The 17,438-nt window shown below is 42.0% G+C and overlaps 1 protein-coding gene across 1 annotated transcript in view; it reads left to right on the forward strand.

Annotated features, from left to right (window-relative positions):
- The first annotated feature begins 4,588 nt into the window (after positions 1-4,588).
- Positions 4,589-17,438, forward strand: part of LOC109479343 — a 118,550-nt gene continuing 105,700 nt past the window's right edge. The window contains exons 1-12 of the mRNA XM_019781294.1: positions 4,589-4,611; positions 10,715-10,802; positions 11,358-11,589; positions 11,923-12,055; positions 12,597-12,730; positions 13,177-13,368; positions 13,902-14,012; positions 14,356-14,574; positions 15,028-15,174; positions 15,417-15,588; positions 16,248-16,526; positions 17,003-17,131. Coding sequence (XP_019636853.1) covers positions 4,589-4,611; positions 10,715-10,802; positions 11,358-11,589; positions 11,923-12,055; positions 12,597-12,730; positions 13,177-13,368; positions 13,902-14,012; positions 14,356-14,574; positions 15,028-15,174; positions 15,417-15,588; positions 16,248-16,526; positions 17,003-17,131 — 1,859 coding nt within the window. The remainder of the gene's footprint in view (positions 4,612-10,714; positions 10,803-11,357; positions 11,590-11,922; positions 12,056-12,596; positions 12,731-13,176; positions 13,369-13,901; positions 14,013-14,355; positions 14,575-15,027; positions 15,175-15,416; positions 15,589-16,247; positions 16,527-17,002; positions 17,132-17,438) is intronic.

Below are 17,438 nucleotides of genomic sequence, written 5' to 3' on the forward strand. Positions count from 1 at the left end.
CAGGATATCAGAGTAGAGGGTAAGTCTACTTATGTTTGAATTTTTGCACTGTCTTTGCACAGACTGAAGAAATTATAATGCTACTAAGGTTGAACGGGGACGTTGTTGGTACTGGGTGACAAGGAACTGTGCCGGAACTGTCATGGCGGTCAGTACACGGCCCAACTTTCCTAACTTCCTTGTCCTCCTGGGTTTTTGGCTCCCTTCTCAAGCTTAGTTTGGCTCCCAGTTTCTCACAGATTTTCACGGATATTGTTGTCGTCAGCCTGTGAGAATATATCTTCCAAGAAGGGCTCCTGTTTTTGCACAAAATGCCCCCGTTACGCGAAGGGTTGCTGTCTTGTTGTGTAACGTTACGTTTGAACTGTCATGTAGCCTCCGTAGCAGGCTTATAGAATTGGGGGTTTGGTGGTCTTCGGCTGTTTTCTGATTAGTCCATGGCAGAGTTCTAAAAACGGGGGTAATTCAACCAGGCCGGCTATGTTGTCTATATGCAATCAGAAAATAGCACATAAAAGCTCCCAGAGACCCTGAAGACCCCCCAAAAAACTTGGCATGCTATGGAGGCTACTGTCATGCTCGTTGGTTTTCAATAGTGAGGATCGTAACTGAAATTTGAAGACACTCTTCATTCTTCTTACAGATAAAAAATTCAGTCCCTTTTCTGCCATTTTTGGCACATTTGACTTCTGTATAACATTTTGAAACAGTCCACATTGCTGACATGTGTGTTGTTTTTTGTGTGGAGCCTCTGAAGGCCTGAACATGATTGACAGGTGTCAAAATAATCTGTCGTCAGTCTTGGGGCATTGCTGGGATTCTCATAAACATTATAATTATCTAAAGAGTGCGTAACACAAAATAAACTATTGCCATGCATAGAAAACAACTGTTTTATACCTTATCATATCAAATAAAGAGAGAATTAATGTTTTATATCTTATAATAGCATGTTTTATCCATGTTGATGATAACCTTAACTTGTTCAATATCGGTATATTGTGTCTTGAAAATAATATTCAATCCGAAATGAAGAATTATAATAGTTTTCTGATGTTATTTTTTTTTAATACAGCGACAACCTGTGACTGTGGTGTGGACTGTGTGTCCAACTGTACTGCTGGTCAGTACTGGGACAACGGGTCATGTACCGACTGTCCGGCTGGACACTAGTAAGTACTACGGTTTTACTGGACTTTAGGTACTATAGGGGGTGTCCTACCATACAAGCTAGGGTTGTCTTGTGTGTCCAACTATATAGGGGGGTGGACTGTGTGTCCAACTGTACTGCTGGTCAGTACTGGGACAGTACAGCTTGACAATGTTATACTGTCAGGCTGGGCACTAAGTATAAAGTACTGGAGGTACTATCAATTTTTGGTATTACTGGACCTTAGGTACTATAGGGGGGCCGTCAGTGTCCAAACATACAGAGGGGGTTTCTGCTGTGTTTCCAACTGCATGGTGGTGTTGTAAAAAGGACACTGGCTGTTTATTTTCTGTTGAAATCATGCATGAAAGCATTCACATCCAACTTTGGGAATGTTCCTCCGCACGTAAAAAGTGTACAAATTTGCTGCAGTTTCAGGGTTCCCACCAGAATTTTTTCACAATCACAGCATAGGGGTCAGGAATAGAAGAGCAACTTTTGCGGCGCAAATTGCGCATTGAGTCCCAAAGTCCAAGAAAATTTTGAAACTCAACCCCCTATTTCTGGCTTGTTGAGGGACTGATTTTGTAAAGTTAAGGTTTTTCCTTTGCTATAGCTTCATTCTGAAGTTATATTTTAAAAAAGGTTTTTGCAAGATTTATGAAGGCTCTCCCTCAAAAAAACACTCCTATGCTGGTTGAAAGACAGCATATAGGAGTCCAAATCACAGCATAGGGGGCCCTTATGCTCAAAAGGCCTGTTGAGAACACCGAGTTTTAGTTGTGAAATGTTGACATGGACGTCATGTACATTTGAACACACAGGAAACAACTGTTGTAACTACCGGCCTCTTCATGACGCCAGGTTGTGCCGCACCTTGTTATTTCCGCGTAACCCCGTTAAGTGCGTGTACCTGTACGCCCCCCAACAATGTACCGCAGGAAAGTGCATTCACCTGTGTCACGAAGTGGTGTATAGGGTTACCTTGTAACAACTTTGGCAGCCCGAACACTTCTCAGGGCTGGAAATACATGTACTGGGTGCATGACGTGCACCTTAGTGCACCCAAATTTGGAGCTGTGCACCCAATTTTTTTCTGTGGGTCCATTGGTGCTCTCAAATATTTTCATAGGTTTTACATATGTTAAGATGTTTTATGTATAATAGTTACACAGCATGGTTTTAACCTAAGTGTCAGAAAAAAATAATACAATCATTGTTATAGTTACTGTACTTCTCTTGAAATAAAACATCATAGTTTTTGCTGACATGATTGTACTTATTTTATCTTATATGGTGCACCTAAAATATTTTTTGCGCACCTAATTTTTTAGGTTGGGTGCACCAGTGCACCTGTTACCTGAATTTTGAGCCCTGCTAACTGCTTCTAATGAATCGGAGTCTCAGGTTTCGGGGAACTCTTCGGTCATGTTTGTCACAGTAATCGCTTCAGTCAACACATACCTGCACTGTTGGACTGGGTTCAAACTTCGGGTGTGCGAATCAATCGCTGTCAAACAAACCTGTCAGTTTTTAACTGTAACCTGAGTTTTTAGTTGTAACTTAACAGTACTACATTTCTTGTAATTATTTCAAGTTTTGTCAACTAAACGAATCAAAATTATGTACAATATAATATGTCAGGGTGAAAAACTTTAAATTGACTGCAATTCAGTGACTGCCAAAGTTAAAAAAGACATTTTGAATCTTGAAACACTTGTTGTAAGCCCTTACGTTTCAACATTACCTGTTATACTCTGAAGGCTCAACTCAAGCAAATTTGCTGTAGTTGTCAGTGAGACTCAATATATCAACCTGCCATTTGAAGTGAATAAATGGGGAGTTCTGGAAGATATAATTACCAGTCTGCTACTTTAAAAGCTATAGCAGTTCCAAAGGCAATAATCAGGGCTCAAAATACCTGCGATTTGCAAATAGAATGATTGTCAGATTTTGTATGTTTCTCAAGATTTCAGCGAGCGCAACATATCAGATTGTTGTTTGAAGACATTTTCAGCAAAAATTTCCCTTGTACTTTGTTGTAGTGGTCTTGTATACGAACACACAAGTTCTGCATACTGGCTTATCTAAGAATCTGGGAAAACTTGAACATATCTCATCTGATCTGATCATTTATATGTGGGTGGAGCAGGCTAATTTTAGTAATTATGATGATTTAATTAGGTGCTAATGAGCCTGATTAACAAGGGCAATCATTGGCTCATAAAGAAGAATTATTGTCACTAGCAAATAACATGCAGTAAACTTTCATTTACTGAAGAATTCAGACATGTTCAGGTCAAATTCTTGATCTTTGGTCTGTATTTGTAAAATAAAGAAAATCAGTTTTGGCAAATTGTCACCAGCAGTATCTGTATATGTATTGCCAGTATATTACATATATTGCCCTTTGGCATAATACACCAGCTGTACAATGTATTACTATTAATTAGACATAACTTACATAAAAATCGAAAGTTTTGGGAATATTCAGCACAATTTTTAACAGTAGGTGAAATTTGCTATGTTCGACTGAAGACACCCAGACATGATAATTTCTGAATAGAGGCGAAAACTGTTCACATCGTAACTCTAAGACCCTGTCCATTTAGATTATAACTACTAAAGGTAATTTTGACGTTGTATTGAGACATGCAGACTGAAGTGACCTGTTTATTTATGCCATGAATGGAGAAACAAAATTCCCAGGGGACTTGTTATTCTGTTCAGGTAGTCTGCACTCTTCTGGTTATTGTGACGATGGCTTGCTTTTCCTAATTTGGACAATTTACATTGTTGTTGCTATATGATTACATTATTACTAGCTAGTACATACTCATGACAGAGTCATGAGTATACCTATAGTATGTAGAAATATTGTTGACTTGTTTGAATTTTGCAATAATTAATGTAGGGCTGTCATGATGACATTTGGTGACCTACATATGAATTATAGAATATATGTTTAACTTCAGTCTAGAAATACACATAGTATAAATAATATACCACCATATCTATACATTCTCATCAGGTATTTTGGAGGTATAATTTAGTGCCCAAGGTACATAATAATGACAGTTTGAAACACTTAGACTGATGAGTTAGATATTTTACACCAATGTCACAAACGTTTTGTAACCACCACCTGTATTTCGTGATAAGTCTCCGAAACCGCCTGAAAAGGAATGAATATTTGATATATTTCCCCACCGTTTACCCCGACCGAGATAAAGACAGGTGTGAATAATTTATGTGGAGCCACAATGGAGGGATCAGGGGAGATTTGTGCACTGTGCGATGTTGTGATGATTAGTTTGGTCAGACTGGAGGTCGTGGGAACAATCTGCCGAAGGTCAAAGTCCTAATGTTGTACATAATGTTGAATTATGATAGTGTTAGTAGGTATATGTAGACTGTGGCCGCAGTGACATGGAAGCTATGGCGGTCAAGTTGTCTGAATTGTAAGGCCACTACTTTGTGATTTTTTTGGTCCATGAATTTAAATACTTAAGCTATTAGATATTCCTATTAAAATGGAAAATCCACATAAAAAGTGAAATCTGAGAAAACAGACCGTATTTTGGTAGACACGCTATCGTTCAATACAGTACTTAAGTCTAGACAAGTTTTTCTTCCAGCCCTAACTCTACTTCCATCTTCTCCCTTTGTGAGGTTTTCTTTAGAATCGTTGAGAAACAAGCAGGGTAGAAACAAGTGTGGCCTGTCAAAACAATCTGCTGAACTCAAAGTACTGTTGTACATAATGTTGAATTATGATAGGATTAGGTACATGTAACTGTGGCCGCAGTGACATGGAAGATACAGCGGTCAAGTTGCCTGAACTATAAGTATTCTTAGGCCACTCAATTGTGATTTTTTGGTCCCTGGATGTGAAGAAATAAATAATAATCCTAAATTGGAAATAAGATTCTGAAGTGCATTTTGGTAGATAAACTGTCATTGAATAAAGTCTAAGACATTCAAGTTTTCTGCCCAGCCCGCTGGTACCATCTTCTCCCTTTGCTCAAGGTTTAACTTAAAATGGTGGAGAAACAAGAATAGAAAGAAGTGTGGTCTTAAAGTAAAAGTCATTTGTCAATGAAAAATATTTTTGAAAATGTCTAACATTTTTAGATTCAATGTAAGATTGAGCTGCATGTATAAAGAGACTGTGGCATAACCGTAGTGTGAGTTTTAATGGTGGTTATAATTGCCTGTATTATGTTTGATACGAGAGGAAATCGTAAATCCAGACTGGTTACTGTCAGCTTAATTATGCAGATCAGCTGAGAGCTTGACGTAAGTCCTCACGTTTTACTGTTGACTCTCCAGTAAAGTGAAATGTTGTGTAAATCATGGCTTTGTGAGACTGCCGCTTAACATGGCAATTAACAAGGAGGTCTGTCAACACATGTAGGGCAAAGGTATTTATGGGTCCTCACTCACTCACTGTACATGTCCTAGTAACGTCTACTCATTCCACCAGGTGAACATATATGACCGAGTGTGTGCGTAACAGAGATCTACAAGGTATTATATGTCCCCAGTATAACACGTTCCTGTATAGTCCTATATAAACTAAGCAGACCTGGGAAGAGGAAAACAAAATGATTAGAGATGGCACACATGTACACACACACACACGCTCACACGCGCACACACACACACACACATATGCGCGCACACACATACACACACAGACACATGCACGCACACACACACAAACACACACACACATGCACACACACACACGCATGCTCACACAGACACACGCACACACGCTCACCTAATCACAGACACAGAGAGACACACACACACACGTTATGTCAAAACAATACTGTGTGTAACATTTACTGCAACTTCTTTAAACATCTCATGACAGACATCAATTGTGACTCTGCCATTATCACATGTTGAGATAAGAGAATGTAATCATTAGTTTGCCCTCTGACATATCTGTTAGGAAATGCCATTTTCACCTGGCTCCTGTGGACAGATAGTCAGTGTTTGTCCTGATAGAGGGTTGCCAAGGGTCATTGTTTGTTAAAGTTTCTTGATGAACACAACTTGATAGTCTATTGACGTGGCACGCATGTCATCTTTAATGTCATTAAATGTGAAATGCAAAATTAATCATATTATTATCATGTCATGAAGTATATGACAGTTACACTTTACACATTTTGTGCACATACATTGTACGTGCAGAACACCCTAGGCTATATAATATAAACTCACACAAATGCACAGTCACAAACACACACACACACACACACACACACACACACACAATACAATGTATAGCAATTGTATATATTATTGTTTGAATGCATTCAATAATTATTTTTTTGGGGGGTTTGAACGAGTTACAAAAGCAGTAGGCACGCAGGTCTCTGAGTTGAGTAAATGGCTGGTTTGCTGGCGCCTGTTTCCCCCAGTGTTCCCATAAGTACGTTCCACGTCAGTGCTTACAAGTTTGTTGCATTAAGGAATGGCATCTAACAAAGAAGAACAGTCCGTAACGGCACACAACACGCCACCTTTCACCTTTACCTGTGTACACCTGTTATATAGACTCAGCAAGCGTTACCTGGTCTACTGTTTACTGACTAATGACAGGTACCATTGTCTGCTATGTGTAAGGTCAGCCAAATTTAACACTAAAGTTCATCTGTGGTGGTAGCCTAAGGTCAGGGCTCAAAATACTGGGTGCATGTACATGCAATTGGGCACCTTAGTGCACCCAAATTTGGAGCTATGCACCCAAATATTTTCGTATACAGTCAAAGATGTTACATGTCTGTATACACGTAGTTACTAGTAGTATACAGCATATTCTTAACACCTTAGTGTCAGAAAAATAATTAAATCATTATTATTATATATTATAGTACTTTTCTTTAGAAATGAAACAAAATTAATTTTTGCCGACATTCTGCTTATTTTATCTTATGCGGTGTGCACCCAATTTTCTAGGTAATGGGTGCACCAGTGCACCTATTCCCAAAAATGAATTTTGAGCCCTGTCACGTGTGCCATTGTCAGCTCTGTGTAAGGTCAGGTATATCTAACAGGAAAGTTTTTATGTGGTGGGAGTTAATGAATGATGACCAGTAATTATACTAACCTTTATTGTACAGTTATGCCTGTCAATGTGATAGACAGTTGGTCTTTGTTCTGACTCAGACACATGAATGATAAGAAAAATGGTGAATGTAATGCCAACTGTCACAATGCATTCTGCCAGGTACCCTTTAAGTAGAATCACTAAAAATATCCTTCTAAATATAGCCTTAGCAATACTACTTCCTATAATCAGGTATTCAGTACATTTTTAGAAGATCGTCATTAGATAAAAATTAAGAGGTAGTATTTTGAATGTCCTGGTCTAAAGGATACAGGGCGGAATTAATGAGAGTTGACCAAGATAAACTGTGGATTTATTGATTTTGAGAGTTGACATTATGCCAAAATAAACTGTGGAATTATTGATTTCCGAAGGCACGTGTTAATATGTGCTATGTGTGATTCTTGTGAGAATTTGACAGTGTCATTGTCATTTGCAAAAATTTGGTAGTCGTGCCTCATGGTTTTATTTAGGGATTTCTCATGCTAGGAATATGCCTTACTGTATAGTCTTGATTCATGTCAGCTTGTTATTATTAGGACCCCCTGGTATATCTTGGACCCTGCCCCTTCTCAGGTGCAAACCTGTAACACAGGTAATCAATGTATAATAGATTATTAAATTAATAAAGGGTGTGACAAGTTGCCATAGGTCTAAAAACTGGCCTAAAATCAGCCATGCCAGTCTGTGTGGAATAACAGTAACTGTTATATGTACTGTTTCGTTAAACCCTGACCCTCATACTAACTGATTGCCCAGGTGCAAGCCTGTATAAGTTAACACAGGGTAATTGATGTAAGGGTCCGAAATGGTCTAATGACTCTAAACACTGGCCTAAAATCAACCATCCAAATTTGTGTAGAATAACCATTCTCTCATACCCTCATCCTGATACTAGTGATACTGATAGTGCATACATTTGTAACTGCACAGGTGCGTCCTGTAACACACAAGTAACCGATGTAGGGTCTGACATGTTTCCTTAGATCTAAATGACTCTAAACACTGGCCTAAAATCAGCCATCCAAATTTGTGTAGAATAATCGTTTTCTTAGACCCTGATTCTAGTGATAGTGCATAATTGTATTGTTCTCTCAGACCCAGATCCTGATACCAGAAATACTGATAGTGCATTATTTATTACATTAATTTTGTAACTGCACAGGTGCGAGCCTTTAACACACACAGGTAACCGATGTAAGGGTCTGACATAATAGATCTAATGATGTAAACACTGGCCCCACAAATTTGTGTAGAATAACCGTTCTCTCAGACCCAGATCCTGATACTAGTGATACTGATAGCGCATACATTTGTAACTGCACAGGTGCGAACCTGTAACACACACAGGTAACCGATGTAAGGGTGACATGTTTCTACAGTCCGTCACAGACCCGCGATGATAGCAGCCCCATAACCAGGCCAGACACAATAGAGACAGCTTGTTGTTGCCTTGTTGCTATTGACGAATGTAAACAACTCTCTTTGTTTGTACCTGTTGTTGTGAGAGGCCGGCGCACCTTGTCACGGTTGAGAAACCAGGTCAACGAACTGACAGTTTGGGGAAGTGTGGGGAGGGAGGGAAGCAGTTTTCAAGCTATCTGCAAGCCACTCCAATTTAGTTCACTGGTTTTCGAACACTTTTGAGTAAATTTTTAGCAAGAGAACCAGATGAGAACTGATGGCTGGCTGGAAAACCTGCGTTCAATGTTTCTTTTTTCAGCTATATTTTGAATTCACAAATCCTTTTTGTCAGAAATAGTCTTGATTACAATTTAGTTAGCTTTAGGATTTTAGCAGAATCTATTTTTAGCATTTTTACATTAGCACATTGTAAAAAATAAATTGTGTGTAAATTAAACATTATTCTCCATTCTTCTTTTAAAAATTCTCTTCTTTCTCCTTCTTATTTTGTGCCACTTGCTACAGGCTAGGAAAACGTTGTACAGTTGTAAACCATATTTTGGTGATTCCATAATTGCAAACAATATTGGAAGCTTTAACTTTTTAAGGGATTTGTGCCCTACCAAAACAGTCTTTGTGTTATTTGTTCTGATGTGTCTGTGGCTGTAGTGGTGGTGTGTATAATTCATCCTGGGTATCAGGGTCTGAGCCTCTGTTATTGTACCGGATTAGGGGCTTTACCTGTGTAACCTTGGTCACACCTTTATCCGATCAGGTGTTGATGCAGAATGCACTTCAGCATGTAACATTACCCAACCCTGCAAATTGAGTTTAACCCCTTTTTTACAGTCATATACAAAATGTATATAATTTATACAGCCACTGTTATGTATAATATTCTGTAATTTGCCTTGTAAAGAGGTTTGCACACAGCAGCATGGGAGTACAGAGAACGGAGTACAAATCCTATTGTGTTGCAGGATTCTGTGAATTCCCTACTTTTTCTGTTTCATTTCCACATTCAAGTTTTAATTTCTGATGTGGTTAACTTAATTAGTGTTTCATAAGAAGTCAATTCTTTTGCTGTATGAACAAGGCAAATAAAAGGTAGAGTAATCATGCATAATTGTTCAATACTCCCGGGGCAATGCCTACATGCAGCACATAACCTCAACACTCATGACTCAAGAGTTAGTAAGACTTCCACATTTTAAAAAACAGCAGACTGAGTGTACAATGTATGTAAAGAGATCTACAAATAATAACACAGCTTCAATAACCCCAGAGGTCCACTTCAGATATCCAGGTGTTCATGACATTCTTGAGATAAAGCCTTGATCACCGCTTTTGAAAGCCTTAGCTTACCCAGCAGAATCATGAAAGCCAACTGTTGATGTTACGTTACAAAGAATAAAAGTGCCCAATCTTCCCCCAACAGCCCTCAGCCCTGCATGCCTGAGTGCCTGTATGGTGTAGCCGGAGGGCTGATAGCTGTCTGCTGAATGGCTGTTATTTCTGTAGAGTGCTGTACTAAAGCCCAGTTAAGCACGAGTGTGTACTTCAGAATCACACTGGGAGACTGGGAGATTAGCTGTTTGTATTCAGCACAAGGCTTTATTATAGTTGTACTTCTATGAGAACCATACATAAGAGGTTCTATGATCTATTATCAGTTATATTGATACAGGCATTAATCATATTTGATATATTATCAAGAAGAAAGTTGGAAAGGTTGTTTAATTGCTAGAAGGCCTTAATATGTAAGTTTAAAAAAAATTCAACATTGGCCCTATAGAAGATAACCTGGGTGTGTTTTTGTTCCTCCAGTTTATAACACTCAGATAACCTTGGTGTGTTCCACACAGATTATACTAATGAGTTTGTTCCACACAGTTTGTAACCTGGGTGTGTTTTGTCCCACCAGTTGCCCAAGCGGCAGTGCGGGGACGATAGCCTGTCCCTACAGTTTATACCCGGATATGTACAATGTATGACTGTATGGATGATAACCTGGGTATGTTTTGTCCCTACAGTTGCCCAGGAGGCAGTGCGGGTACGATAGCCTGTCCGGGGGGAACATTTAGAGCAACAACAGGAGCTGAAGAGGAGAGTGACTGTCAGGTAAGGCTGCACGCAGGACTCAGTGGCTTCTATAAATTCAGTTTGATTTTAATGACAAAATGTTTCATGTTTCAAATTTTTCATTTTGGCTGAAGTCATTTCAATATTCTTCATTCGACAGAGGAAAGGTAACCACCTGAATAATCGGTAACTCCAGTTTTTGACCCTCTCTATATATGTCTGCATTAATGTAGGTTGTTTGTCCCCTTTCTTGTGTGCACCTCTGATCCAATCCATGTGTGGTCGTGTGGCGCAAAGGCAGCGTGCGCGACTCGGAACCAAGAGGTCCCGGGTTCGAGTCCTGACATGTCACCGATCTTGTGCCCTTGGAAAAGGCACTTTACACGACTTTCCCCACTAGACTCAAGTGAAAATGAGCATTCAGTCTGTCCAGTATTCATTTCTATGTGGGGGACACAACACCAGCAACAGCTGCCTCTGTTCCGCGTGTATTGCACTGTTGCAATTTCAATAAATCAAATCAATCCTGACTTTGTGTCAGGAGGAAAGCCTGTTATTTTTAGACTAAAACTGTTTCTTGTTCTGTTCCAACAGAACTGCCCAGCAGGAGAGTACAGTACGGGGGGTGCTGCGTCGTGCGACCCCTGTCCCGGCGGCTTCGCATGCCCGCTCCCCGGGACAGAGTCGCCCGCAGCCTGTGGACAGGGACAGTACGCCAACAACGGGAGCACCGCTTGCCAACCCTGTCCTGTAGGCTACAGGTGTCCCGTAGGGCAGATGGCAGAACCACTAGAGTGTCAGGATGGCTACTACACAGCTAACACTGGTGAGGATGCATGCTTGTGTGTGTGTGTGTGCCCGTCCGTGTGTGAATGTGTGTGCATGCGCGGAGTGTATGAGACAGGGTTAGGGTAAGGGTTGGGGTTGGGGTAGGGTTAAGGTTAGGGTTAGGGTATGGGTTGGTGTTAGGGTTAGGGTTAGTAGGGCTGGGGTTAGGGTTAGGGTAAGGGTTAATGTTAGGGTTAGGGTTGGTGTTAGGGTTAGGGTTAGGGTTAGGGTTAGGGTTAGGGTTAGTAGGGTTAGGGTTAGGGTCAGGGTTAGGGTAAGGGTTAATGTTAGGGTATGCCTGAAACAAATGTACCTTTCTCATCCCATGTAGGTCAGACCAGTTGTGCAGAGTGTGAGGGAGGCCGGAGCTGTGCCAACAAGGACTCGTCGGTAGCATGTGGCCCCGGGACGTCTAGTGCTCAGGGCGAGGCCACATGCTCACCCTGCCCTGCTGGGTCCTACAGGTTTGTGTGAGTGTGTGTGTGTGTGTGTGTGTGTGTGTGTGTGTGTGTGTGTGTGTGTGTGTGTGTGTGTGTGTGTGTGTGTGTGTGTGTGTGTGTGTGTGAGTGTGTGTGTGTGTGTGTGTGTTTGTGAGTGCATGTATGTGTGTGTGCGTTTGTGTGTGTGTGTACATGTGTTTGTGTGTGTGTTTGTGTGTGTATCTGAGTGAGTGTGTGTGTGTGTGTGTGTGTGTGTGCGCATGCATGCTTGTGAGTGTGTGTGTGCATGTGCGCGCGCGTGTGTGTGAGTGCTTGTGTGTGTGTGTGCATGTTTTATGTGTGAGTGCATGCGTGTGTTTGTACATGTTTGTGTACGTCCTTGTTCATGTGCGCGCGTGCGTATGTGCACGTGTGCATGTGTGCCTACGTGTGTTTGCATGACACTGTGAGTGTGAGGACTGGAGCAAGAACAAGACGTAGCCACTGCTTAAGGTCTAAACTGTCCTTGAGGCATGTCCTCACATATTATACAGATAATAAAGAAATGAATGTTCTCCCCCTGCAGTGGTGCCCAGGCCTCCAGCTGTACCCAGTGTGATGAGGGCCACTCCTGCTCGGACCCTGCCCAGTCCCCCCAGCCCTGTCCTGCTGGCTATGTGTCTGCACAGGGACAGGCCAACTGTACCAGATGTGCCAATGGTGAGGACACATACACACACACATGCACACATACAACAACACACACACACACACATACGCACACCTGCTCGGACCCTGCCCAGTCCCCCCAGCCCTGCCCTGCTGGCTATGTGTCAGCACAGGGACAGGCCAACTGTACCAGATGTGCCAATGGTGAGGACATGTGCACACTTACACACATACACAGTCACACACAGTCACACACATGCACTAACACACACACACACAAATGCACACACACATGCACTAACACACACACACACGCACACACACACACACACACATGTACTAACACACACACTCACACGAACACACAGTCACGCATATGCACAGGCAACTAGTGGTACTAGTGTTACATGTACAAGTAGTACTAGTGTTACTAGCTTTACTTGACTTAATGTATAGTACCAAACAGTTTTCAGCAAGTCCCGGCTGTTCTCCTGTAGATGAGGTCCCAGCGAGCCCGGTCCCGAACTCGTGCCAGCCCTGCCCGGCCGGCCATGCCTGCAGTGACCCTACGCTGGACCCCGTGGCGTGCGCGGAGGGCGAGTACTCTCTCCTGAGCGACGCTGCGTGTACCCGATGTCCAGCCGGGTCCGAGTGTCCGTCCACTTCGACTATCAACACCTGTACTGGAGGTAGGTATTTTATTATAATAAATAATTATTTATTGGTTTGGCTGACGTGTTCAATCCTCATAGCCAGGGCAGCCAAGCTAGCCAGTGGCTAATTGCAAAGGACTTGCCCTGCTGACAAGACATGACTAAGAGCAACATTATAAGCTTGCTTAACAATCTACTAAACTTGGAGGTAGGTATGAAGGGGGAAGTGAGGGAGCGAAGAAGTGTGCAAGAACTTATTATTAATAAGAAAAATTGTTTCGTTCTGTCTCTCTTTCTTATTTCAACACCCTTTTGCCGCTTGGCTAGCCTCACAATGTACATTAAAACTTCAGTGTCATAAATTTTCGAGAAGTCACAAAAAAGCCCTGTTTCACATCCCATGTTTGATTGTTTGTGTTTACTCCCCACAGGCACGTACTCGGGGGAGGGCCAGACATCCTGTGCACAGTGCCCCGCTGGTCACTCCTATACCCTGTCATCAGCCACTCATGTTTACTTGGTTGTTGTTTATTTGGTTGTTGATTTGTTTGTGTTTATCCCACGTACAGGCACATACTCGGGGGAGGGCCAGACGTCCTGTTCACAGTGCCCGGCTGGTCACTCCTGTACCGTGTCATCAGTCACCCCATGTGGAGCCGGCTTCTACAGTGCTGCAGGAGGTGGGTACTTCATGATGTTACAGACAAAAATTATGTCTGACTTTTAGAGCAAAATCAAAATATGGCTCTTTGCTACATTATATTGTGATCTCTTCTTTTTTCATTCTAATTCCTTTCGTAACATGCAATAACAATATTGTTACAGTAACTTCTTAGAAGGGGGTATACAATATAATCTACATGCAGATGAGTCGGTCTTGGTTATTTTGTTTGTATTTTGCAGGACAGTGGTGCAGGGACTAGCGCTGAACCGTAAGCCGCAGGGGGACCAAACCATGACACTGTAGAATATTGTGAATCAGATGAAGAATTTACAAAATTAATGATGTTTGTTTGTGCCCAGATGTGACCTGTACACAGTGCCCTACTGGTTCCTGCTGCCCGTCTGGTTCCGCGGCTCACACTCCGTGCGACGCCGGCTTCTACTCCGACAGTCCCGGCGCAGACTGCCCGTGCTCGGAGTGCCCGGCTGGCAGCAGGTGCAGTGCAACCGGCGCCACACCGTGTTCAACGGGATCCTACGCGCTGGCAGGGTCAACCGTCTGCCAGCCCTGCCCCGCCGGTGGGTTTACTGGTTTATTCTCTTTATCAAATTATCAAAAACATCTGGGTATGGCCTGTAAGAAGTGTGGCTGTCTAATGTTATTATGTTTTACCTTTGCAGAAAGAAAACACATTGTGTATGTTCTGTCTCTTCTTCTTCAAATGCTAAACAAACAAGGTCAATGACCTGGACCAGACGGCTGTCACTATGGAAAATGCTGTAGCAGACACCCTGTGGTGTAAGGTTTCATTATGTAGCAAGTGGCAGGACAGAGCTGGAGGGGCTGTTCACCATTATATAATATTTAAATATGCTTATTATATAATATTGAGTAAGAATAGAGTAGTAGTCTGAGAGTAGTACTTTGTTAGGCTAGGCCATGTGAAAGTAAACATCGTGTAATTTTTATTATTTGGTTCGCTTTTAATATACATGTATATGAAGTAAGTACTGCTGTTTGTTTCCATACAGGTTCCTACTGTCCGTCCACGTCTGCCCTCCCAGTGGCCTGCCAGCCAGGCTACTATAACACCGAGGCAAACCAGACCAGCTGTACGGAGTGCCCAGCCGGCAGCAAGTGTCCGTCCACCAGCCAGACCCCACAGACTTGCATACCAGGTCAAGCCTTTCTCAATTATCAATCAATAATCATATATTAATCATAATTTCATAGTATGCTTCCAAACATTTTGACATTTTGAGTTTGATTCATTTTTTAGCTGAAAATGATAACTATGTTAACTATATGAACTGACCAAAAGGACACTGAAATTTACTCTTCTAATGGAAGGGGTTCTGAGGTCAAAGGTAATATAAAAGAACAGAGGTCATTGGTTAATGGTCAAGTTTTGCCCTTGCAGGTCAGTACAGCGAGGCTGGTTCAACAGTTTGCCATGACTGCCGGCCCGGCTATGCCTGTCCCGACACGGACACCGCCAGCACGATTACGCAGTGCTCCCCGGGAACGTACGCGGACGGGTCAGACACGCAGTGTTATACCTGCCCCGCTGGCAAGTTCTGCCCCAGTACAACGTGAGTACACAATAAACATGCCTACACTAACACAACTGTCCCTGCCCTTGGTGCTGAACATGCCTACACTAACACTACTGTCCTTGTCCTCGGTGCTGAACATGCCTTCACTAAAAGATGCGTTCGTGTACGTAGGAGGAATGTATCGGTCTCCCAGCATTTCTTATTCTTTGCCTTTACTTTTGCGTGAGGAGGATGAGGGAGTTGAATATGCTGTATTTGGCCGCAAACATTGTCTTCCTACTTCTTTTGCAAGGCTATATCCGAAGAAGATATCCCTTTGCCTTTGGATTTTTAGTACTATGTATTCATGTATTCACTATGTGTAGCGATCGAACCAACTCTTACCATCCCTCTATACTATAAAGAACACTTCCGTGAATATTTTCATCAAGCTGGTAAGACACTGTTCTATAAAGAATACTGACCACCTCAGCACTAAACTGATGATGATGAGGAGGAGGAGGATTATTTTATATCATGAATGTAAATGCTATGATTGTCTTTTAGAAAGTACCAAGTATTGTAATGAAATCCACAATTCAGCAAAATGGCTGGGGGTGATTTTAACCTGAAAAACCCATACATTCACTCACTCACTCATTCATTCATTCATTCATTCATTCATTCATCCATCCATCCATGATCTCTCTGTACAGTGAGGCGACCCAAATCGACTGCGCACCCGGGTCCTACTCCACCGGCAACGCCACGGTGTGCACGGTGTGCGAGGCCGGTAAGATGTGCCCCCGCGCGGACGGGGAGGACATACGGGACTGCGCGGCGGGAGAGTTTAGCCTGAGCCAGGCCACCGCCTGCACCGCCTGCCCGCCGGGGTTCGCCTGCCCGGACACCGCCTCGGACATACAGGTCCGGTGTGACGCTGGGACGTACTCGCTCGGCAGTCAGGCATCATGCACTGAGTGTCCCGCAGGATTGTAAGTCTGTTTCTTTACTATTGAAGAATGTGGTTGGGGGAATGTGTAATATTTGTCATGATTGAAGAAAAATCCATGTTTTTTAAAGGACACGTATGTTTATTTTACTAATGAAAAATGTGCGTTTGATGCAAGAAAATTTTATGTTTTATGTCTAAAATTATTACTTAAAGGTAGATGATACAGTCACTGTGAAAGCTTTCAAAATTGCAATTCTGCAGATATATATATAGAATATGGTAAGATTTCAACAATCCACCCATCATATGAATAATACCATTAAAAACTTAGAACTATACTGTTGATGGCTTTAATTAGTGAATAACCCAATATTCGAAGTTTGCTCAAAAGCAAAAAACACTTTGCCTAGAAGAATGTGTGGCTGCCTGTTCAATGTTGTTCCACATACTTGTCAATTACATTGTATGTTGTTTCAGTGTCTGATATACAGTTACTTACCAGTTGTGTTGTTTCAGTGCCTGTCCCTACACTGACCGAAGGACCCAGACTGCCTGTACTCAGGGCTACTACAGTACAGGAAACCAGTCCTACTGTTTCCCATGTCCAGCTGGCTTTGCTTGTCCTAACACAAATAGCGACAACACGTGAGGACCACACATTTATTTACGTTTTAAACTCTAGAAAGGGATTTTCTATAAGTTGGCAAGGTGGTCTTGTGGTTAGGATTGTTAGCGGGCCCCAGTTTGGTGTCCTATGGAAAGTTGTAGCCAGTACTGTACTTCATTTCTATTTCATTTTTTTCCAAAAATTTGCTGACAAAAGTTGTGTTGTGATAAGTTTTAGGAAGGCATTACAAACAATTTGATGTATAAAAGGTTATGCACGGTACTTCAAGTGCTGCTCTTGAAAAATAACATTACAGTGCTGGATACAGTTTCATGTTTAATTTCT

The sequence above is a fragment of the Branchiostoma belcheri genome, unplaced genomic scaffold (genome assembly GCF_001625305.1).
Source record: "Branchiostoma belcheri isolate BF01 breed outbred unplaced genomic scaffold, Haploidv18h27 scaffold48, whole genome shotgun sequence".
Lineage (NCBI taxonomy): Eukaryota > Metazoa > Chordata > Leptocardii > Amphioxiformes > Branchiostomatidae > Branchiostoma > Branchiostoma belcheri.